The sequence below is a fragment of the Salmo salar genome, chromosome ssa27 (assembly GCF_905237065.1).
Source record: "Salmo salar chromosome ssa27, Ssal_v3.1, whole genome shotgun sequence".
Classification (NCBI taxonomy): Eukaryota; Metazoa; Chordata; class Actinopteri; order Salmoniformes; family Salmonidae; genus Salmo; species Salmo salar.
The window spans coordinates 16,755,402-16,779,314 of record NC_059468.1 but is presented as its reverse complement, the minus strand read 5'-3'; the positions used below and the strand labels follow the sequence as shown (position 1 = coordinate 16,779,314).

The window sequence follows — 23,913 nt, the reverse complement described above, 5'->3', positions numbered from 1 at the left end:
CACCATCCTTCACTTCCCCTCTTCTATTAGGGATTCCTCAATTTTGGTGGACTATCACTCTAAACCATTTATTTCATAGGCCTACACCATAGTCGACGGTAGTCCTACACCATTATAGGACAATGAGGAGGCTATAACCATGTAATAATGCAATAACATAACTGCAGTAGTCCTAGCTGTGTTTATCCCGTCGATATTTTATAACTCACAGAAAGTTCCAAACTCGAATTATGCATAACCTATATTTTATTTGTACGCACACAATTCACTTGTGCGCATTTAATCATTTGCATGCCTCATGATTTTTTTACATTTTTTATTCTGCAATCACAGAGTGAGCTACTTGAATTGGCTGTTGGAAGCAGAAGTCAATTCAGGGAAGAAGCGAAGCAGAGCAGTGCGCGATTTTGTAGCGTGAGCAGAACAGAGTGTCCGACTCCAAGACAGTCAGAGAAGAGACGTAAAATTGGAATTATCTCAGAGCAGCAACACCCATTCATTGACGCTGGGCTCTTCTCAAATCCGCGGCGTCTTTTCTAACTGTTCTATCGTGAGTCTCGTCCGGTTGAGTGGGTTATTTTGTTCATTTCAGTCCCTTCGATTTAAAACAATCAAAGTAGTTTTCAGTATTTTCATTCTTCTATGCGGGTGTGCAGCAAGTTTACCAAACCTTCAAACCTGCTCCTAATGGTTCGGAAGTTACCTGGGATTGAGTGCACCTGCCCTGGTATAAAGTCAAATACCAAGTTAGGACCATTTATTCAGAGGACGGAGTAGATTGGACCATGTGTTTTATGTTGACCAATATGCGCTTTCTTAACTGATATCGAAATGTGGGGAAGTTCTCTGCCAATGGACACAAGCCGAACACAGCGGGTAGGTGTGATAATCATGAATGATATTTCAATGTTTGTACAGACACTTACAAAAATGAATGCTGAATAAATATTTGTCTAAGTGTTGGCGTGCGCGGCGAATTTGGGCTACCCGGCTATTGTCGGCTATGCTGTAATGTCCATCCATATTATAGGCTAGCTAGCCTAATGTTTATTTACGGTGCATGTTGTGTGGATTTTAAAAAATCATTTTAAACTCTTACAATGAATTACTTGTCCAACGCCCCCCCCCCCCTCTCTCTCTCTCTCTCTCTCTCTCTCTCTCTCTCTCTCTCTCTCTCTCTCTCTCTCTCTCTCTCTCTCTCTCTCATATCCCTAGGCACGGTAGGCTACGGCAGCGGCTCTTTTTTGCAAGATGGGCAAAATCTGACAGAGACAGGTTGAAAGTTGTCTCCTATATAAAATGAATCTCTAGATTATTTCAAATATAGGCTTTTAAACCGGAGTATTCGGGGTTTGATCAACTTGGCTCAGTGCAAGCATTCTGGATGCCAATAATTGTATAACCCCAAAACAAATGGGGCTATAACTGTATATAACGCAATAGAAAGGATGTTTCTATTGTAGGCGTCTAAATGTTACCCTCTGGGCTAAACTCTGTCTTGAACCTATCATGTACCCTTATCAGGGGATCCACCATACAGACTATTTGTTTTTACAGTCAATACCTGGGAGATTGAGTTATTTTCAAGTCAATGGGTTATACACCCTTTGAAAACAGCTCCTACCCTCTCGAAGGGCTCTCCTTTTACTGCCTGTATGGATTATCTATATATTATACACTCCTCCCGCATTTCATTAACTTGTTGAGGTGTGGACTGGACTGGGGGTCGGGTTAGGGTGGAAGTATAGGGATGTGGACTGGGGGTCGGGTTAGGGTGGAAGTATAGGGATGTGGACTGGGGGTCGGGTTAGGGTGGAAGTATAGGAATGTGGACTGGGGGTCGGGTTAGGGTGGAAGTATAGGGATGTGGACTGGGGGTCGGGTTAGGGTGGAAGTATAGGGATGTGGACTGGGGGTCGGGTTAGGGTGGAAGTGTAGGGATGTGGACTGGGGGTCGGGTTAGGGTGGAAGTATAGGGATGTGGACTGGGGGTCGGGTTAGGGTGGAAGTATAGGGATGTGGACTGGGGGTCGGGTTAGGGTGGAAGTATAGGGATGTGGACTGGGGGTCGGGTTAGGGTGGAAGTATAGGGATGTGGACTGGGGGTCGGGTTAGGGTGGAAGTATAGGGATGTGGACTGGGGGTCGGGTTAGGGTGGAAGTATAGGGATGTGGACTGGGTGTCGGGAGGCTGGTACACATGACACTTCTCCCATTTGTCCTATACGTTTCCCAGAACCACATAGACAGACCATGTAATACGTGAGGATTTACAGGGAGAGATGATTACCTTCAAGACCGATGCTATAGGTGAGATCAACTTTATTGCCCTCAAGGAGGAAATTAGTCTTAGTTGAGCTACGATGTCCGTCTCTAAACTACATGATACAGCCACCATAGACCACCTGCATTTCATACATCACATTCTACCAATAGAAAAACAACCACTGTTTTGTGTGGTTGTGTAAAGATGCAAATGTGTGGAAAAATAGAGAGACTCGCCTGAAAGTGTTATTGTTGATGGACTTCTCATACCGGTGCCTGTACAGAAACCAGTGCTCTACTGTGCATCTCAGTGGCATCAAACAGCGTCTCTAAGTCTTTACCTTGAGGTTATTTATCTGATACTGTACCTTGGATTCTCTCTAAAGCCCTTTGCAAATTAACAAAGTATCACATTTTTAATAACAAAACTACCCAACTACTAAGATTCCATTCCTTTCTGTTTGAATAGATCATCTGAGTATTGGTCCACTAGATAGCTCACATCTGATACATGTCACATTTTTTGAATATCTACTTTCACCTGGTGCAGTTTATAATTGCTTTCATTAATGGTGTGTTCATAAATTCAATCTGTAGTGCTATAGTGCGCTCAGTGTGCTCTGGGCATTCGTAAATTCAGAGCGTTTTCACTTTGTCCATTCTTAAATTCAGAGCCTTTAGCTCTAGGATTGAAAGATGGCGCCGACAGACATGGTCGCCTCGCTTCGAGTCCTTAGGAAACTATGCAGTATTTAGTTTTTTTATGTATTTCTTACTGTTACCCCAGGAAATCTTAAGTGTTATTACATACAGCCGGGAAGAACTATTGTAAATAAGAGCGACGTCAACTTACCAATATTATGACCAGGAATGCGACTTTCCCGAAGCGGATCCTCTGTTTGGACCACCACCCAGGACAATGGACATAATCCCAGAAGCCGACCCAAAACAACGGTGCCGCAGAAGGGGCAGACGGATCGGCCTCCTAGTCAGGCTCCGTAGACGTGCACATCGCCCACTGCTCCCGAGTATACTACTCGCCAATGTCCAGTCTCTTGACAACAAGGTAGATGAAATTTGAGCAAGGGTTGCCTTCCAGAGAGACATTAGAGATTCTAACATTCTCTGTTTCACGGAAACATGGCTCTCTCGGGATATGTTGTTGGAATCGGTTCAGCAACCGGGCTTCTCCATGCATCGCGCAGACAGAGATAAACTCATCTCTGGGAAGAGGAAGGGCGGGGGTGTATGCTTCATAATTAATGACTCATGGTGTAATCATAACAACATACAGGAACACAAGTCCTTTTACTCACCCGACCTAGAATTCCTTACAATCAAATGCCGGCCATATTATCTCCCAAGAGAATTCTCGTCAGTTATCGCCACAGCGGTGTACATTCCCCCTCAAGCAGACACCAAGACGGCCCTCAAGGAACTTCACTGGACTCTATGTAAACTGGAAACCATATATCCTGAGGCTGCATTTACTGTAGCTGAGGATTTTAACAAAGCAAATTTGAGAACAAAGCTACCTAAATTCTATCAGCATATAGATTGCACTATGCGCAGGTGTAATACACTCGATCACTGCTACTCTAACTTCCGCAATGCATACAATGTAGAGGTTGACCCGATTATGATTTTTCAACGCCAATATCAATACCGATTATTGGAGGACCAACATTTTTTTATATATATATTTGTAATAATGACAATTATAACAATACTGAATGAACACGTATTTTAACTTAATATAATAAATAAATAAAAATCTATTTAGTCTCAAATAAATAATGAAACATGTTCAATTTAGTTTAAATAATACAAAAACACAGTGTTGGAGAAGAAAGTAAAACTGCAATATGTGCCATGTAAAAAAGCTAACGTTTAAGTTCCTTGCTCAGAACATGAGAACATATGAAAGCTGGTGGTTCCTTTTAACATGAGTCTTCGATATTCTCAGTTAAGAAGTTTTAGGTTGTAGTAATTATAGGACTATTTCTCTCTATACCATTTGTATTTCACCTGCGCATCTCTATACCATTTGTATTTCACCTTTGACTATTGGATGTTCTTATAGGCACTATAGTATTGCCAGCCTAATCTCGGGAGTTGATAGGCTTGAAGTCATGAACAGCGCTGTGCTTCAAGCATTGCGAAGAGCTGCTGGCAAACGCAGGAAAGTGCTGTTTGAATGAATGCTTACGAGCCTGCTGCTGCCTACCACTGCTCAGTCAGACTGCTCTATCAAATATCAAATCATAGACTTAATTATAATATAATAAACACACAGAAATAAGAGCCTTAGGTCATTAATATGGTGAAATCCGGAAACTATAGTTTCGAAAACAAAACGTTTTATTCTTTCAGTTTTATCGAACGGGTGGCATCCATAAGTCTAAATATTGCACAACCTTCAATGTTATGTCATAATTATGTATAATTCTGGCAAATGAATTACGGTATTTGTTAGGAAGAAATGGTCTTAACACAGTTCGCAACAAGCCAGGTGGCCAAACTGCTGCATATACCCTGACTCTGCTTGCACAGAATGCAAGAGAAGTGACACAATTTCCCTAGCTAATAATGCCTGCTAACATGAATTTATTTTAACTAAATATGCAGGTTTAAGAAAATATACTTGTGTATTGATTTTAAGAAAGGCATTGATGTTTAGTGGTAGGTATGTTGGTGCAATGACAGTGCTTTTTTTGCGAATGCGCTTGTTAAATCATCACCCATTTGGCGAAGTAGGCTGTGATTCGATGATAAATTAACAGGCACCGCATTGATTATTTGCAACGCTAGTTAAACAAGCTAGTTAAACTAGTAATATCATCAACCATGTGTAGTTAACTAGTGATTATGTATGTTTTTTATAAGATACGTTTAATGCTAGCTAGCAACTTACCTTGGCTCCTTGCTGCACTCGCTTAACAGGTGGTCAGCCTGCCACGCAGTCTCCTCATGGAGTGCAATGTAATCGGCCATAATCAGCGTAAAAAAATGCAGATTACCGATTGTTGTGAAAACTTGAAATCGGCCCTAATTAATCGGCCATGCCGATTAATACAAAGCCCTCCCCCGCCCTCCCTTGGGCAAATCCGACCATGACACCATCTTGCTCCTATCGTCTTATAGGCAGAAATTCAAACAGGATGTACCAGTGACTAGAACCATTCAACGCTGGTCTGACCAATCGGAATCCACGCTTCAAGATTGTTTTGATCACGCAGACTGGGATATGTTCCAGTCAGCCTCAGATAACAACATAGATCTATCCACTGACTCGGTGAGTGAGTTTATAAAGAAGTGCATTGGAGATGTTGTACCCACTGTGACTATTAAAACCTAACCCTAACCAGAAACCGTGGATGGATGGCGGCATTCGCGCAAAACTGAAAGCGCGAACCACCGCATTTAACCATGGAAAGAGGTCTGGGAATATGGCTGAATATAAACAGTGTAGTTATTCCCTTCGCAAGGCAATCAAACAAGCAAAATACCGGTACAGGGACAAGGTGGAGTTGCAATTCAACGGCTCAGACATGAGACATAGGTGGCAGGGTCTACAGGAAATCACGAACTACAAAAAGAAAACCAGCCATGTCACGGACACTGACGTCACGCTTCCAGACAAACTAAACACCTTCTTTGCCCGCTTTGAGGATAATACAGTGCCACCGACCTCGCCCCTCCCCCTTCTTCGTGGCCAATGTGAGTAAAATATTAAAACGTGTTAACTCTCGCAAGGCTGCTGGCACAGACGGCACCCTAGCCGCGTCTTCAGAGCATGCGCAGACCAGCTGGCTGGTGTGTTTACAGACATTCAATCGCTCCCTATCCCAGTCTGCTGTCCCCACATGCTTCAAGATGGCCACCATTGTTCCTGTACCCAAGAAGGCAAAGGTAACTGAACTAAATTACTACCGCCCCGTAGCACTCACTTCTGTCATCATGAAGTGCTTTGAGAGACTAGTCAAGGAACATATCACCTCCACCTTACCGGCCATTCTAGACCCACTTCAGTTTGCACACCGCCACAACAGGTCCACAGATGATGCAATCGCCTGCACACTGCCCTATCCCATCTGGACAAGAGGAATACCTATGTAAGAATGCTGTTCATTGACTACAGCTCAGCATTCTACACCATGGTATTCTCCAAGCTCATCATCAAGCCGGAGGCCCTGGGTCTCAACTCCGCCCTGTGCAATTGGGTCCTGGACTTTCTGGCAGGCTGCCCCCAGGTGGTGAAGGTAGGAAACAACATCTCCACTTCGCTGACCCTCAACACTGGGGCCCCACAAGGGTATGTGCTCAGCCCCCTCCTGTACTTCCTGTTGACCCTCGACTGCGTGGCCATGCACGCCTCCAACTCAATCATCAAGTTTGCAGATGACACAACAGTAGTGGGCTTGATTACCAACAACGACGAGACAGCCTACAGGGAGGAGGTGAGGGCACTCAGAGTGTGGTGTCAGGAAAACAACCTCTCATTCAACGTCAACAAAACAAAGGAGATGATCGTGGACTTCAGGAAACAGCAGAGGGAGCACCCCCCTATCCACATCGAAGGGATAGCAGTGGAGAAGGTGGAAAGTGTTAAGTTCTTCGGCATACACATCACGGACAACCTAAAATGGTACACCCACACAAACAGTGTGGTGAAGAAGGCGCAACAGCACCTCTTCAACCTCAGGAGGCTGAAGAAATTTGGCTTGTCACCCAAAACCCTGACAAACTTTTACAGATGCACAATCGAGAGCATCCTGTCGGGCTGTATCACCGCCTGGTACGGCAACTGCACCGCCCTCAACCGCAGGGCTCTCCAGAGGGTGGTGTGGTCTGCAGAACGCATCACTGGGGGCAAACTACTTGCCCTCCATGACATCTATAGCACCCAATGTCACAGGAAGGCCGAAAAGATCTTCAAGGACAACAACTGAAAAACAACTTCTATCTCAAGGCCATCAGACTGCTAAACAGCAATCACTAATTCAGAGAGGCTTTAAGACCCAATCACTGGCCACTTTAATAAATGGATCACTAGTCACTTTAAACAATGCCACTTTAGATAATGCCACTTTAATAATGTTTACATATCTTACATTTTTATTTTTTTATTTATTTATTTTACCTTTATTTAACCAGGTAGGCAAGTTGAAAACAAGTTCTCATTTACAATTGCGACCTGGCCAAGATAAAGCAAAGCAGTTCGACAACATACAACAACACAGAGTTACACATGGAGTAAAAACAAACATACAGTCAATAATACAGTAGAAAAATAAGTCTATATACAATGTGAGCAAATGAGGTGAGATAAGGGAGGTAAAGGCAAAAAGGCCATGGTGGCAAAGTAAATACAATATAGCAAGTAAAATACTGGAATGGTAGATTTGTAATAGAAGAAAGTGCAAAGTAGAAATAGAAATAATGGGGTGCAAAGGAGCAAAATAAATAAATAAATACAGTAGGGGAAGAGGTAGTTGTTTGGGCTAAATTATAGATGGGCTATGTACAGGTGCAGTGATCTGTGAGCTGTTCTGACAGCTCACAGATCACTGCACCTGTACATAGCCCATCTATAATTTAGCCCAAACATTACTCATATCATATGTATATACTGTATTTTATACCATCTGTTGCACCTTGCCTATGCCGCACGGCCATCGCTCATCCATATATTTATATGTACATATTCCCATTCACCCCTTTAGATTTGTGTTTATTAGGTAGTTGTTGGGAAATTGTTAGAATACTTGTTAGATATTACTGCACTGTCGGAACTAGAAGCACAAGCATTTTGCTACACTCACATTAACATCTGCTAACCATGTGTATGTGACCAATAAAATGTTATTTGATAGGAGCATTCAGAGCGCACACTGGACGCTCTGGCCGAGGAGTAGGGTTGATCCGAGAGTTCTGACCTCACAACAGTAGTCAAGCACCCACGCTAACTGGCTAATGTTGGCTAGCTTGCTAGCTACTTCCAGACACAAATGAGAGAACACTTCACTCTGACCATTTTACTCACCCTAACAGAGCTGGTTAGGCTGTTTTCATGTTCTCCAGAGCGTTGGGGACTGCAACTGTGTTGCTGACAACAATTTAATTATGCTTTTTTGCCGACATTTACTGACACCGGCCATATTCAACGGGTGTTGAGCGTTCATAAATTCATCAGTTATTCTGCGCTCTGGCACGCTCAGACGAGAGTGTTATGAAATCGGAGTAGATAGCCAGAGTGAATTTACGAACACACCCTAAAGGGCTGCCTAAATAGGCCACAATTATCATGCATCCAAGGAAATGAGTGACACAAACTCATTTCTATAACCCCCCGGGGCAAGAGATGGACTTTAGAAAATACGTTTTATAACCTGCAAACTTTTATTTGAAGTGAATTCATTAGAATGGATTTTTTGGTTTTGTAATTTTCATTACCCCATCTTGGGCTTTCAGAATGTTTATGGTAAATGTGTATTTGTGAAAGTGGTTAGTGAAGCAGGATTATGCTTCCATGTTTCAGTTGTTCAGTCAAACACCAGCAGCACTAAGAAAGAAATAATCAATTCCACAATGTTACAACAGCCAGGACTGAAAGAGCAGCGCAGCAGCTCTCTGTTATCTCTGCAGATAAACGTTTAGTCCTTCAAATATGGATATTGGCTTATTCCCCAAACCATCAGAGCACTGTCACAGACACTATCACAGATTAAGTTGGAAGCCCAAATCACTCTAGTATGGCAGGATATGTAGAGTAGACATGTTGCTATGATACAATATCTTACTACAGAGACTACACGGGACTCCTTTTTGAGAAGGATGGTGTAGTCCCTCCAGCGGTCACAACTGGTGAGCACTACCTGAGTGAGGCTACTTATAGCTTGCCATCAGTGCAAAGTCACAGAGGACTAACTTGTGTTTCACATCTCTCAGTAGTTCTGTATGTAGGACCAAGCATTGTACTACCCTCAGATTGATGATCTGTCTAACTAGCAAGACGGCACAAACGGATCTGGGACCAGGCTACTGTCTCAGCATTCATTATTATGTTGACTACTAGTCAAAGGTCCTATATGTATGAATACATGGTCCATCATAAAGATGTAGGATCTTCATTTTACCAGTATTGTCGTAGCAAAATAATCCTGCAGCAACAGCATTTTAACGTTTAGTCTATACTGTTGCTTGATCGGTGGTTAGGCTATTAGCTGGACAAAAGTAGGCTACATGAAAAGTGCAATTCTGTTAATATAACCATATGTTAGTGCAAGTTTTCAGTTAGTTTATGTAAATCACTGAGTTAATCTGCATTTCCTGCAGTACAGGAAAATTGTCAGCAGTAAGAGTGATCAAATTTAAGATGTTACACCTGTAAGTGACGACAATGTATGGTCTATGGCCTTTAGATCTCCTGGGTGTTATGTCACGCTCCATAACCTTCTCCTCTCAGCGGTGGTGTTCTGTGCATTTATGGACCTGTCATTTTCTGAGAGAGAGAGAGATAGAGAGGGGGCCAGTTTGACTGACATTGCTAACCAATTACATTTGTGTACCCTACACAGAATACTTTTTACATGTAGTTACATGTAATCTGATTACATAACGAGTAATTATAATCAGTTAAGTTACCCGGAGAAATATTGTAAGCAGATTACAGATACTTTTGAAAAACTAGAGTATTACTTCTTGGATTACTTTTAAATTCAGAAAGGACGTTTGCAAAAGAGTACATGATGACACCTTTCTGTTTTGTCAATGATATTCAATTCATCATTGAAAAAAGGCATAACTGTAAGTTTGTTCCATATGAGCGAGTCTGACCACAAGTCAGAGACCACTATGATGACAGGTAACGAGTAAATGTATCAAATTAGAAAGTAACCTACCCAACTCTGGACAAACACACTCAATTATCTGCACTTGACCCTGAATCCATTCCCATTTTTGTGCCCCTTTTGCCCATTGTAAAATAAAACAAAGAGCATGTGGTAAATACATTAGGACACATAAGGCTTCAGCAGAAGACGTGACATTTTATCTGGGGCCTATTTTCCCCTTGGTTGTCACATCAGTACGTGTGAAAGGAGCGTTACTGAGCCAATCCACCCAGGCACTGGAGCGCACTGACACGTTTCACTGTGTTTAATCAGCAGGTGATGGATACTCCTGGCTCAACCTTGTTTTTTTCTGGACTTTCTAAATCTGCAGTTGTCTTTCATGCATACACATTACAGCATTAATACATATATTCTGTCCTGCTGTCACCTTGTCTGTCTTTCTCTCTGTTTCTCTTTCTCTCCCTCTATCTGTTTCTCTCCCTCTGTTTCTCTCTCTTTCTCCCTGTCTCTCAGTCATTAGTGTAGCAGCTTTCACCGCTCTACATTTTTTTTACATTGTAGAATGATAGTGAAGTATGAAATAACACAAATGGAATCATGTAGTAACTAAAAAAGTGTTAAACAAATTAAAATATGTTATATTTGAGATTCTTCAAAGTAGCCACCCTTTGCCTTGATGACAGATTTGCACACTCTTGGCATTCTCTCAACCAGCTTCATGATCTATTCCCCTGGAATGCATTTAAATTAACAGGTGTGCCTTGTTCATTTGTGAAATTTCTTTCCTTCTTAATGCGTTTTAGCCAATAATTTGTGTTGTGACAAGGTAGGGGTGGTATACAGAAGATAGCCCTATTTGGTAAAAGACCAAGTCCATATTATGGCATGAACAGCACAAATATGCAAAGAGAAACGACAGTCCATCATTACTTTAAGACATGAAGGTCAGGTAATCCGGAAAATTTCCACAGGAAAGGAAGACCCAGAGTTACCTCTGCTGCAGAGGATAAGTTCATTAGAGTTACCAGCCTCAGAAATTGCACCCCAAATAAATGCTTCAGAGTTCAAGTAACAGACACATTTCAACATCAACTGTTCAGAGACTGCGTGAATCAGGCATTCATGGTCGAATTGCTACAAAGAAACCACTACAAAAGGACCCCAATAAGGAGAGACTTGCTTTGGCCTAGAAACACGAGCAATGGACATTACACCGGTGGAAATTTGTCTTTTGGCCTGATGAGTCCAAATTTCGCGATTTTTGGTTCCAACCGCCGTGTCTTTGTGAAACGCATAGTCGGTGAACGGATGATCTCCGCATGTGTGGTTCCCACCGTGAAGCATGGAGGAGGATGTGCCTTGCTGGTGACACTGTCAGTGATTTATTTAGAGTTCAAGGCACACTTTAACAGCATGGGTACCACAGCATTCTGCAGCAATACGCCATCCCATCTGGTTTGCGCTTAGTCCCACTATCATTTGTTTTTCAACAGGACAATGACCCAACACACCTCCAGGCTGTTTAAGGGCTATTTGACCAAGAAGGAGAGTGATGGAGTGCTGCATCAGTTGACCTGGCCTCCACAATCACCCGGCCTCAACCCAATTGAGATGGTTTGGGATGAGTTGGACCGCAGAGTGAAGGAAAAGCAGCCAACAAGTGCTCAGCATACAGTATGTGGGAACTCCTTCAAGACTGTTGAAAAAGCATTCCAGGTGAAGCTGGTTGAGAGAATGCCAAGAATGTGCAAAGCTGTCATCAAGGCAAAGGGTGGCTTTTGACTGGTAGTGTGTGTTTGTGTATATAGTCCTCAACTGGCAGCTTCATTAAATAGTACCCGCAAAACACCAGTCTCAACATCAACAGTGAAGAGGCGACTCCGGGATGCTGGCCTTCTAGGCAGAGTTGCAAAGAAAAAGGCTGATCTCAAACTGGCCAATAAAAAGAAAAGATTAAGATGGGCAAAAGAACACAGACACTGGACAGAGGAAGGCCAGCATCCCAGAGTCGCCTCTTCACTGTTGATGTTGAGACTGGTGTTTTGTGGGTACTATTTAATGAAGCTGCCAGTTGAGGACTATATACACACATACACAAACACACACTACCAGTCAAAAGCCACCCTTTGCCTTGATGACAGCTTTGCACACGCTTGGCATTCTCTCAACCAGCTTCACCTGGAATGCTTTTCCAACAGTCTTGCCAGTTGAGGACTTGTGAGGCGTCTGTTTCTCAAACTAGACACTCGAAGGTACTTCTTGCTCAGTTGTGCACCGGTGCCTCCCACTACTCTTTCTATTCTGGTTAGAGCTAATTTGCGCTGTTCTGTGAAGGGAGTAGTACACAGCGTTGTACGAGATCTTCAGTTTCTTGGCAATTTCTCGCATGGAATAGCCTTCATTTCTCAGAACAAGAATAGACTGACGAGTTTCAGAAGAAAGGTCTTTGTTTCTGGCCATTTTGTGCCTGTAGTCTAACCCACAAATGCTGATGCTCCAGATACTCAACTAGTCTAAAAAAAGGCCAGTTTTATAACTTCTTTAATCAGCACAACAGTTTTCAGCTGTGCTAACATAATTACAAAGGGGTTTTCTAATGATCAATTAGCCTTTTAAAATGATAAACTTGGATTAGCTAACACAACGTGCCATTGGAACACAGGAGTGATGGTTGCTGATAATGGGCCTCTGTACGCCTATGTAGATATCCCATAAAAAAATCTGCCGTTTCCAGCTACAATAGTCATTTACTACATTAACAATGTCTAAACTGTATTTCCGATCAATTTGACATTATTTTAATGGGCAAAAAAATAGCTTTTCTTTCAAAAACAAGGACATTTCAAAGTGACCCCAAACTTTTGAACGGTTGTGTGTGTGTGTGTGTGTGTGTGTGTGTGTGTGTGTGTGTGTGTGTGTGTGTGTGTGTGTGTGTGTGTGTGTGTATGAGTTTCTCAAAAGATTTTGGAAAAGTTTTAATGTTTTCCTCTTATCCACCAACAGTCACAATGTGTCCTGTTTTGAGGTTCAGAACATTGGCAGCTTCATTAAATAGTACCCGCAAAACACCAGTCTCAACATCAACAGTGAAGAGGCGACTCCGGGATGAAATGAAACTGATGAAAGTTTTAGTGTGATGCTGCATCATGAGGAAGAGTTTTGTGGCTGACAGTAGTTCATTGTGATCTAATTTGGTTTCGTATGAATCATTTAACCCTCGCTACACAGAGCTGCATTCTGTCAGTCTTAAGACTGGAGGGTGCCATTGGAAAGTGCCACATTTTAGGGGTTTGTTTCATCAGCTGTGGTTATACTGATGTAAAAATCTATGTTGGAATAAGAAGATTAAAACAAGACATTATTGCTGCAGAATTAATTGCACTTTTTCTGTTGTCATAAACAAAGTCAATGGCCCATGAAAGATTAATCACCGGAAGTTTTACGAAGTATATCCAACCTGTTTGTTCTTTTCTTTGTCGACATTCCACAGCTAATTGCTCTGTATTTATTTTAATTTAGTGAACCTTGATAAACAATCCTTTAAAGAGAAGCATCTCATTTAGGGCCTCAGCGATGCGTTAAATACCACAACAATTTAACGAATTTCTCTCTCTGCATCGGGGTTCCTGCTGATGCAAAACTTGTTGGTGTGATGAGAGAGAGAAAAAAGGAGCCTGAAGAGTGACTTGTACAGTGAGGGAAAAAAGTATTTGATCCCCTGCTGATTTTGTACATTTGCCCACTGACAAAGAAATGATCAGTCTATAATTTTAATGGTAGGTTTATTTGAACAGTGAGAGACAGAATAACAACAAAAATATCCAGAAAAACGCATGTCAAAAATGTTATAAATTGATTTGCATTTTAATGATGGAAATAAGTATTTGACCCCCTCTCAATCAGAAAGATTTCTGGCTCCCAGGTGTCTTCTATACAGGTAACGAGCTGAGATTAGGAGCACACTCTTAAAGGGAGTGCTCCTAATCTCAGTTTGTTACCTGTATAAAAGACACCTGTCCACAGAAGCAATCAATCAATCAGATTCCAAACTCTCCACCATGGCCAAGACCAAAGAGCTCTACAAGGATGTCAGGGACAAGATTGTAGACCTACACAAGGCTGGAATGGGCTACAAGACCATCGCCAAGCAGCTTGATGAGAAGGTGACAACAGTTGGTGCGATTATTCGCAAATGGAAGAAACACAAAAGAACTGTCAATCTCCCTTGGCCTGGGGCTCCATGCAAGATCTCACCTTGTGGAGTTGCAATGATCATGAGAATGGTGAGGAATCAGCCCAGAACTACACGGGAGGATCTTGTCAATGATCTCAAGGCAGCTGGGACAATAGTCACCAAGAAAACAATTGGTAACACACAACGCCGTGAAGGACTGAAATCCTGCAGCGCCCGCAAGGTCCCCCTGCTCAAGAAAGCACATATGCATGCCCGTCTGAAGTTTGCCAATGAACATCTGAATGATTCAGAGGACAACTGGGTGAAAGTGTTGTGGTCAGATGAGACCAAAATGGAGCTCTTTGGTATCAACTCAACTCACCGTGTTTGGAGGAGGAGGAATGCTGCCTATGACCCCAAGAACACCATCCCACCGTCAAACATGGAGGTGGAAACATTATGCTTTGGGGGTGTTTTTCTGCTAAGGGGACAGGACAACTTCACCGCATCAAAGGGATGATGGACGGGGCCATGTACCGTCAAATCTTGGGTGAGAACCTCCTTCCCTCAGCCAGGGCATTGAAAATGGGCCGTGTATGGGTATTCCAGCATGACAATGACCCAAAACACACGGCTAAGGCAACAAAGGAGTGGCTCAAGAAGAAGCACATTAAGGTCCTGGAGTGGCCTAGACAGAAAATCTGTGGAGGGAGCTGAAGGTTTGAGTTGCCAAACGTCAGCGTCGAAACCTTAATGACTTGGAGAAGATCTGCAAAGAGGAGTGGGACAAAATCCCTCCTGAGATGTGTGCAAACCTGGTGGCCAACTACAAGAAACTACAACTACAAGAAACCCAACAAGGGTTTTGCCACCAAGTACTAAGTCATGTTTTGCAGAGGGGTCAAATACTTATTTCCCTCATTTAAAATGCAAATCAATTTATAACATTTTTGACATGCGTTATTCTGGATTTTTTTGTTGTTATTCTGTCTCTCACTGTTCAAATGAACCTACCATTAAAATTATAGACGGATCATTTCTTTGTCAGTGGGCAAACGTACAAATTCAGCAGGGGATCAAATACTTTTTTTCCCTCACTGTATCTGGTTCATCCTGAGATTCTGAAGCAATTCGTCCCAATCAACCGGTGGAAGTCATTTCTAACAAACTTTCTTTCATCTGCTTTGTTTCCATAGAGCCCAGCCCTGCTCCTGGATGGGTGAGGTCCCTGCCAACCCAGTCGGCCACTGAAACCCCCTTCCCCCCACCTCTCGCCTCCCAACCAGGACCCTCTAGGTCCTCCGGAGGAGCAGCAGGGATGTATCAGGAGGTGGCCTTCCTAGCGGGCAGCACGGAGAAAGAGTTCACGCCCTTCCACTTCCCCATTGAGAACCAGCAGGAGGTGGTAACCAAGAAGGGTGTGTTCTTCAAGCGGCAACGGCTGCTGCGGAGGCCCAATGATGGGCAGGAGGAGAACGACCTATCAGCCGTCATCAACGTGGGCGGGATCAGGTACAATACCAACAGAGTCAAGAGTTCCTGTGTTCATCTCGATAATCAATAGTCCATAATCAGAAGATTTTGGGTGCAAGATTTAAAAGGCATATAATCCAGGCATTGGTCTTGCTGCTGCTAAAGAGCATTATAACTTGACGAGTATTTCAGTGACTATTGTGCAAAGTCGTTGTGCAGCGGTAACATTGTGTGTTTTCCTCTCACCAGGTACCGTATCCCCTGGTCCGTTCTGGAGGAGTTCCCTCTGACGCGGCTGGGCCGGCTGAGGGGCTGCAGCTCATTGGATGAGATCATGGAGGTGTGTGACGACTACGACGACGGGTGCCAGGAGTACTTCTTTGACCGCAGCCCATCTGCGTTCCGCACCATCGTGACGTTCCTAGCAGCAGGGCGGCTGCGGCTGCTGAGGGAGATGTGTGCCCTGTCCTTCCAGGAGGAGCTGGTCTACTGGGGCGTGGAGGACACCAGGCTGGAGTGGTGCTGCCTCCGAAAGTTACGCATCAGGCAGGAGGAGCTCAAGGAGCAGCTGAGGATGGAGGAGGCAGAGCTCACCACAACCCTGACCCCCCAGAGCTGTGAGGATGGGCAGGGGCACGCCGGAGAGGGAGGGGGGGAGGAGGAGGAGAGCCGCATGGCGGGGTGTATGCGCAGGCTGCACGACATGGTAGAGAACCCTCAATCTGGACTACCTGGGAAGATCTTTGCCTTTTTGTCGGTGGTGTTTGTGGCCATCACCGCAGTAACGCTCTGCATCAGTACCATGCCCGACCTCAGGGAGGAGGAGGAGAGGGTGAGTTCACTTCCTGTTTACTCCCTACTCACAGGGTTTTACTTCTGGGTCACACTCGGGTGGGTTATACATAGGGCCAGGAGTTTGACCTAACTGAGTTACAGACCTGGAAACTCTGGGCACATCCATATCTACATTCTGCTCTTAGTTGGATGATGTTTGAGGGACAATCTCCACATAGTGAGTCTTCCCCCTAATAGTAACTAATCTTCACAGAGGCAACGTGATGGCTCAGGGATGTTGTCAGGGACGACTGCCACACTACAACTCCAATCACATTAATACCAGATTATTCCATTTGTCAGATCACTGCTGCTGCTGTTAAGGCACTCTCGTCTTGCTCTTATTCAGGCAATAAAGGAATAATTAACCGAGAATATACAGTGCCTTCAGAAATTATTCATACCTCTGGACATATTCTATTTTTTTTACAGCCTGAAATATTAGCTAATGTATTGAAAATGAAATACAGAAATCTCTCATTTGCATAAGTATTCACACCCCTGAGTCAATACATGTTAGAATCATCTTTGGCAGCGATTACAGCTGTGAAACTTTCTTGGTAAGCCTTTAAGAGCTTTGCACACCTGGATTGTACAATATTTGCACATTCTTTTAACAATTCTTTATGCTCTGTGAAATTGGTTGTTGATCATTGCTAGACAGATATTTTCAAGTTTTGCCATAGATTTTCAAACCAATTTTAAGTCAACTGTAACTAGGCCACTCGGGAACATTCAATGTAATCTTGGTAAGTAACTCCAGTGTATATTTGGTCTTGTGTTTTATGTTATTGTCCTGCTGAAAGGTGAATTTGTCTCCCAATGTCTGGTGGAAAGCAGACTGAACCAGGTTTTCCACTAGGATTTTGCCTGTGCTTAGCTCTATTCCGTGTATTTTTATCATAAAAACAGTCATAGTCTTTGCCGATGACAAGGACGCCCATAACATAATGTGTTGTGTTGGATTTGCTCCAAACATAACGCTTTGTACTTAAAACTAAGTTAATTTCTTAGACCAATTTGTTTTGTAGTTTTACTTTAGTGCCTTATTGCAAACAGGATGCATGTTTTGGAATATTTCTATTCTGTACAGGCTTCCTTCTTTTAATTTAGTTTAGTATTGTGGAGTAACTACAATGTTGTTGATCCATCCCCAGTTTCTCCTGTCACAGCCAGGAACTCGAACCGTTTTAAAGTCACAATTGGCGTCAAGGTCTATATCCCTGAGTGATTTCCTTTATAGTGACTGGGTATATTGAAGTGTTAATAATAACTTCACCATGCTCAAAGGGATATTCAATGTCTGCTTAAATTATTTTTCATCTACCAATAGGTGCCCTTCTTTGTGAAGCATTGGAAAACCTCCCTGGTCTTTGTTGTTGAATCTGTGTTTGAAATTCACTGCTCGACCAAGGGACAGATAGTTGTATGTGTGGGGTACAAAGATGAGGTTGTCAATAAAAAATAATGTTAAACACTATTATTGCACACAGAGTGAGTCCATGCAACTTATAAAGCTCCACAGTGGACGTGTCATAATATCCATACAATCTAGCGGTCAAACAGGGAAATGGTTCCGATCGTTTTTCCACCATTCATTTTTCCCATAGGAGATTTTAGAAATACTTAAAATAAGGGCTGTGGTTTGTGTAGGCTTACCCTTGCGTGACATTTTGATAACCGTGTAAATCTCTCTCCAACAAGATGACTATTATCAATATATTTGGCTCTTTTTCGAAAATGCTAATTAGCATCAAAGTAGACATCATGCAAGACTACAAATCCCTGAAAGCCTCTGCACATCATCTTTAGCTAACACCTTTACTAACAGGTATTGTGTAAATTTAGCCAATTTATTCATTACTACATTTAGTTAGTTAATCCAAACTGTACCTCTATTCAGCAGTGTCATCCAGATCATGGCATTTGTAGTTCTATTAGATATCCACAGTAGCAGCTAATTAGCATTTTATTTTGGGAGCTAAATACAGGCAAATATATTGATTTTAAAAATCACCTTGTCCGAGAGAGATTTACGTGGTTATCAAAACGGGTAAATGTGGGCTTACATGCAACACAGCCCTTATTTTAAGTGTTTCTAAAATCCACTATGGGAAAAATGTATGGTGTAAAAACAATTAGAACCATTTCCCTGTTTGACCGCTAGGTTTTATGGGTATTCTGACACATACTGTGGTACTCTGTGTGACTTGTTTAGCACTTTTTTTACTCCTGAACTTTATTTAGGCTTGCCATTGCAAAGGGGTTGAATACTTATTGATTCAAGACATTTCAGCTTTTCATTTTTACTTATTTTGTAAATATTTCTAAAAACATAATTCCACTTTGACAGTGTGTGTGTGTGTAGGCCCGCGACAAGGGGTCAAGGGGTATGAATACTTTCTGAAGGCACTGTAGATTAATAATCAGTACATTACGCCAGAGGTTGTCCTCTTGTGGTCCCCAGGGGTCCCATAGGGCTTAGAACTTGGCCAGTGGCCACCTAATGTTACTGCACCAATTTCACTGAGCGAGATGAGTAATTATATTATCTTCTTCTTCTGGGTGTTTCATGTCTAGTAGTTGTGCCTCTGAGACCTCAGTGTTCCTGCTGGAGTGTCTGTGGGGCAACACAGTCAACCTCCTGAATGACATCAATAAAGCTTTAGAATGATTTAAAGAGAACCTCCACAGGCTTCTCCCGCTACCAAAGAGACCTCTGCGTAGGGGTGAGAGGAGGGTGGAGAGGGGGTGAGGGGGCTGAGGATGTGCTATATCTTCAAAGAGGAAATCAGAGTGCAAGGAGGGTTAACAAGCGAGCTACAAGGAGGGTTAGCGAGCTAACTACAAGGAGGGTTAGTGTTAGCGAGCTAACTCCCCAAACAATACCTTCTCTTGGAGCGCTCATCTCCTATTAGGTGAGGTTACTGGATGAGCTTTAAAAGAGTAAATACTGTAAGTTATTGAGGGAGACAGAGGTCAGGCAAGGATATATACAAATGCTGTGTTACAATGAGAGGGAGAGAGACTTGACAAACGGCCAAGAATACTCTGTACTTGTTGATAGGGAGCAGTATCTATGGAATGTTCTCTGTTTATTCTCATGTCCATGTTTGAAGGTTAAGGAGGGTTGTCTAGGCCCATGTTGTAGGTGACGCTATGGGCTGTATTTTTGTATGTGTTAATGTAAAGCAGAGCAATATTGTGACTTAACACTTCATAGAAATCCAAATCAACTATCTTCATTAGTGAGAGCTAATAACCTGAGCTGTTTGAATGGAGTCCGCCCACCAGCCTCCTCCATTAGTTTAGCTAATATTCATTAACAGGAGGAGGCTTTGATGGTGATCAGCATAGATCTTCCCACTATGGATGTAAATGTAATGAAATCCCTAGGACGCTGCCTTTATTGAGGTGTATGCTGAACAAAAACATAAACACAACATGTGAAGTGTTGTTCCCATGTTTCATGAGCTGAAATCAAAGATCCCAGAAATGTTCCATATGCACAAAAAGCTTATTTCTCTCATTTTGTGAACAAATTTGTTTACATCCCTGTTAGTGAGCATTTCTCCTTTGTGAAGATAATCCATCCACCTGACAGGAGTGGCATATCAAGAAGCTAATTAAACAGCATGCTCATTACACGAGTGCACCTTGTGCTGGGGACAATAAAAGGCCACTGTAAAAGGTGCAGTTTTGTCACACAACACGATGCCACAGATGTCTCAAGTTTTGAGGGAGTGTGCAATTGGCATGCTGACTGCAGGAATGCCCACCAAAGCTGTTGCCAGATAATTAAATGTTAATTTCTCTACCATAAGCCGCCTCCAACGTCATTTTAGAGCATGGCAGTATGTCCAACCAGCCTCACAACTGCAGACCACGTGTAAGCACACCAACCCAGGACCTCCACATACAGATTCTTCAGCTGTGGGATCGTCTAAAACCAGCTACCCGAATAGCTGATGAAACTGTGGATTTGCACAACTGAAGAATTTCTGCACAAACTGTCATAAACCGTCTCAGGGAAGCTCATCTGCGTGCTCGTCGTCCTCACCATGGTCTTGACCTGATTTCAGTTGGGTTTTGTTCTCACCTTCAATGGCCACTGACACGCTGGATAGGTGTGCTCTTCACAGATGAATCCCGGTTTCAAATGCTATGTATGGCATCATGTGGGTGAGCGATTTGCTGATGTCAACGTTGTGAATAGAGTGCCCTATGGTGGCACTGGGGTTATGGTATGGGCAGGCATAAGCTACGGACAACAAACACAATGTAATTTTATCGATGGCAATTTGAATGCACAGAGATACCGTCACGAGATCCTGAGGCCCATTGTCGTGCCATTCATCAGCCGCCAACATCTCATGTTTCAGCATAATAATGCACGACCCCATGTCGCAAGGATCTGTTACACATATCCTGGAAGCTGAAAATATCCCAGATTTTCCAAGGCCTGCATACTCACCAGACACGCTGCCCATTTCTCTGGATCTACGTGTACGACAACGTGTTCAATTTCCAGACAATATCCAGCAACTTCGCACAGCCATTGAAGAGGAGTGGGATAACATTCCAGGCCACAATCAACAGCCTGATCAACTCTATGCGAAGGAAATGTGTCACTGCATGAGGCAAATGGTGGTCACACCAGACACTGACTGGTTTTCTGATCAACGCCCCTACCTTTTTTTTAAGGTACAGTATCTTTGACCAACAGATGCATATTTGTATTCCTAGTCATGTGAAATCAATAAATTAGGCCATAATCTATGTATTTTAATTCACTCATTTCCTTATGAACTGTCACTCAGTAAACATTTTGAAATTGTTGCATGATGTGTTTATTTTTGCTCAGTGTAGATTCAGATGCAGTTTATCATGATATGTTTCAGCTATAGGCTAAACTCATGAACGAACTAGACCAGCAGGATAATAATCTAATACATTTGTAGTCTTACAGTAAGAGTTGGCGTCCTCAACCATGTTAAATGTTACGTTCTGTTTATGAATTTAGCTTTTTGTTCCTCCGTCCAGAGGGCAGGCTTGTCTCACCTGCTCAGAGATGTTCTGACAACCCTTGTCTTCCAGACTCAGTTAGACTCTAACCTTCATATCCCTTTGCCTGTGTGCAGTTGTGGATCCATTAAAACTGAAAAAAAGTTGTGGTTTTTGTAAAAGCATCAGAGGACAAAACCAAGGTGGTGTTGGTGATGGAAAGCACTTAGCTTGTCTGTTCTAATACAGCTCAGTGATTCAGGCCCACATAACAGCTGCACATACACATATGAAGAGTTTTATGGGTGTGCTTATTGCCTCTATCTGGATGAATAGAGGATTAAAGTGTGTGTGTGTCCCCTCAGAGTAGAGTGTTTCCCAAACTCGGTCCTGGGACCCCAAGGGGTGCACGTTTTGGTTTTTGCCCAAGCACTACACAGCTGATTCAGATAACCAACTTTATCATCCAGCTTTGATTCTTTGAATCATCTGTGTAGTGCTAGGACAAAAACCAAAACGTGCACCACTTGGGGTCCCAGGACCGAGTTTGGGAAACGTTGCTATAAGTAGTGTGTCCTCTGAGTTTGTGTGTCAATTTCAGTCTTTTCACACCTCAATGTCAAAATGGCTTATTTCTCCCCCTGTAAACATCTGTGGAAATGTAGGACTTGTTTTATCCGTTTTCTTCTCTCTGATAAATACAGTGCATTTGGAAAGTATTCAGACCCCTTGACTTTCCACATTATGTTACGTTACAGCCTTATTCTAAAATTGATTAAATAAAAAATGGTCCTCATCAATCTACACACAATATGATCAATAATGACGGTTTATAAAAAAATAAAAATAAAAACAGAAATACCTTATTTACGTAAGTATTCAGACCCTTGCTATGAGACTCAATTGAGTTCAGCTGCATCCTTTTTCCATTGATCATCCTTGAGATGTTTCTACAACTTTATTGGAGTCCACCTGTGGTAAATTCAATTGGTTGGACATGATTTGGAAAGGCACACACTTGTCTAAGGTTCCACAGTTGACAGCGCATGTTAGAGCATAAACCAAGCCATGAGGTCGACGGAATTGTACGTAGAGCTCCGAGACAGGATTGTGTCGAGGCACCGATACCAAAATAATTCTGCAGCATTGAAGGTCCCCAAGAATCTCTCTTGACAGGCAACAAGACCGCCTGGGTTCAGGCCAGCGTACGTCTGCTGTAATGTAATTTATTGCCAGTGTGAACTATGGGAATTATTCCAGTGAGTTATTTCAGTCTAGTGAGAAACAAATACATATAACAAACATAATATATTTTTTAAATAACTGGAAAAGAAGCCAGGAAAATAGATGATTTAATATGGGAGATTAAACTTCTCTCACTCAAATGAAAAATATCAATGACTTCGAAAGTCTAAAGAAATGTCCTACTGTGGAGAAAGTCTGTTCCTCAGTCATTGTATTGGATTAGTGTGTTAGTCATCATATGGGGAACGCTTTGCCAAAAACAAAATCATCCAAGACGAGGCTTCCACAGAAACAGGCACACCCTTTGGAGAGGAATGAGACAGCTACTATCACTCTGCTCTGATCATACACCAGGATCCTGAGGCCATCTAGCCTCAAGCATTTTCTCTCACACGTACACACACAGCATGGCTGGCGGGCAGCACCTTGATCCTCTGGATCTCCTGCTGTCTCTAACAGCATCTCTGTGAGTTGAGTGCCCCTACTGCCTCTTTAGGCAGCTTTATTTAACCAGGTAGGCCTGGCCAAGATAAAGCAAAGCAGTGCGACAAAAACCACAACACAGGGTTACACATTAACAAATGTACAGTCGTGGCCAATTTTCACAAAGTCTGCTGCCTCAGTTTGTATGATGACAATTTGCATATACTCCAGAATGTTATGAAGAGTGATCAGATGAATTGCAATTAATTGCAAAGTCCCTCTTTGCCATGCAAATGAACTGAATCCCCCAAAACATTTCCACTGCATTTCAGCCCTGCCACAAAAGACCAGCTGACATCATGTCAGTGATGTGATTCTCTCATTAACACAGGTGTGAGTGTTGACGAGGACAAAGCTGGAGATCACTGTCATGCTGATTGAGTTTGAATAACAGACTGGAAGCTTCAAAAGGAGGGTGGTGCTTGGAATCACTGTTCTTCCTCTGTCAATCATGGTTACCTGTAAGGAAACATGTGCCGTCATCATTGCTTTGCACAAAAAGGGCTTCACAGGCAAGGATATTGCTGCCAGTAAGATTGCACCTAAATCAACCATTTATTGGTTCATCAAGAACTTCAAG

General features: G+C 42.7%; 1 protein-coding gene across 2 annotated transcripts in view; it reads left to right on the top strand.

Annotated features, from left to right (window-relative positions):
* The first annotated feature begins 316 nt into the window (after positions 1 to 316).
* LOC106588589 (potassium voltage-gated channel subfamily G member 2) overlaps positions 317 to 23,913 on the top strand; it is a 39,148-nt gene continuing 15,551 nt past the window's right edge. The window contains exons 1-4 of one of the 2 annotated variants that reach the window (XM_014177741.2): positions 317 to 876; positions 1,216 to 1,275; positions 15,491 to 15,806; positions 16,017 to 16,599. In XM_014177741.2, the coding sequence (XP_014033216.1) occupies positions 15,613 to 15,806; positions 16,017 to 16,599 (777 nt within the window). In that variant the 5' untranslated portion in view covers positions 317 to 876; positions 1,216 to 1,275; positions 15,491 to 15,612. The remainder of the gene's footprint in view (positions 877 to 1,215; positions 1,276 to 15,490; positions 15,807 to 16,016; positions 16,600 to 23,913) is intronic. The other variant, XM_014177739.2, reaches the window with a different exon arrangement.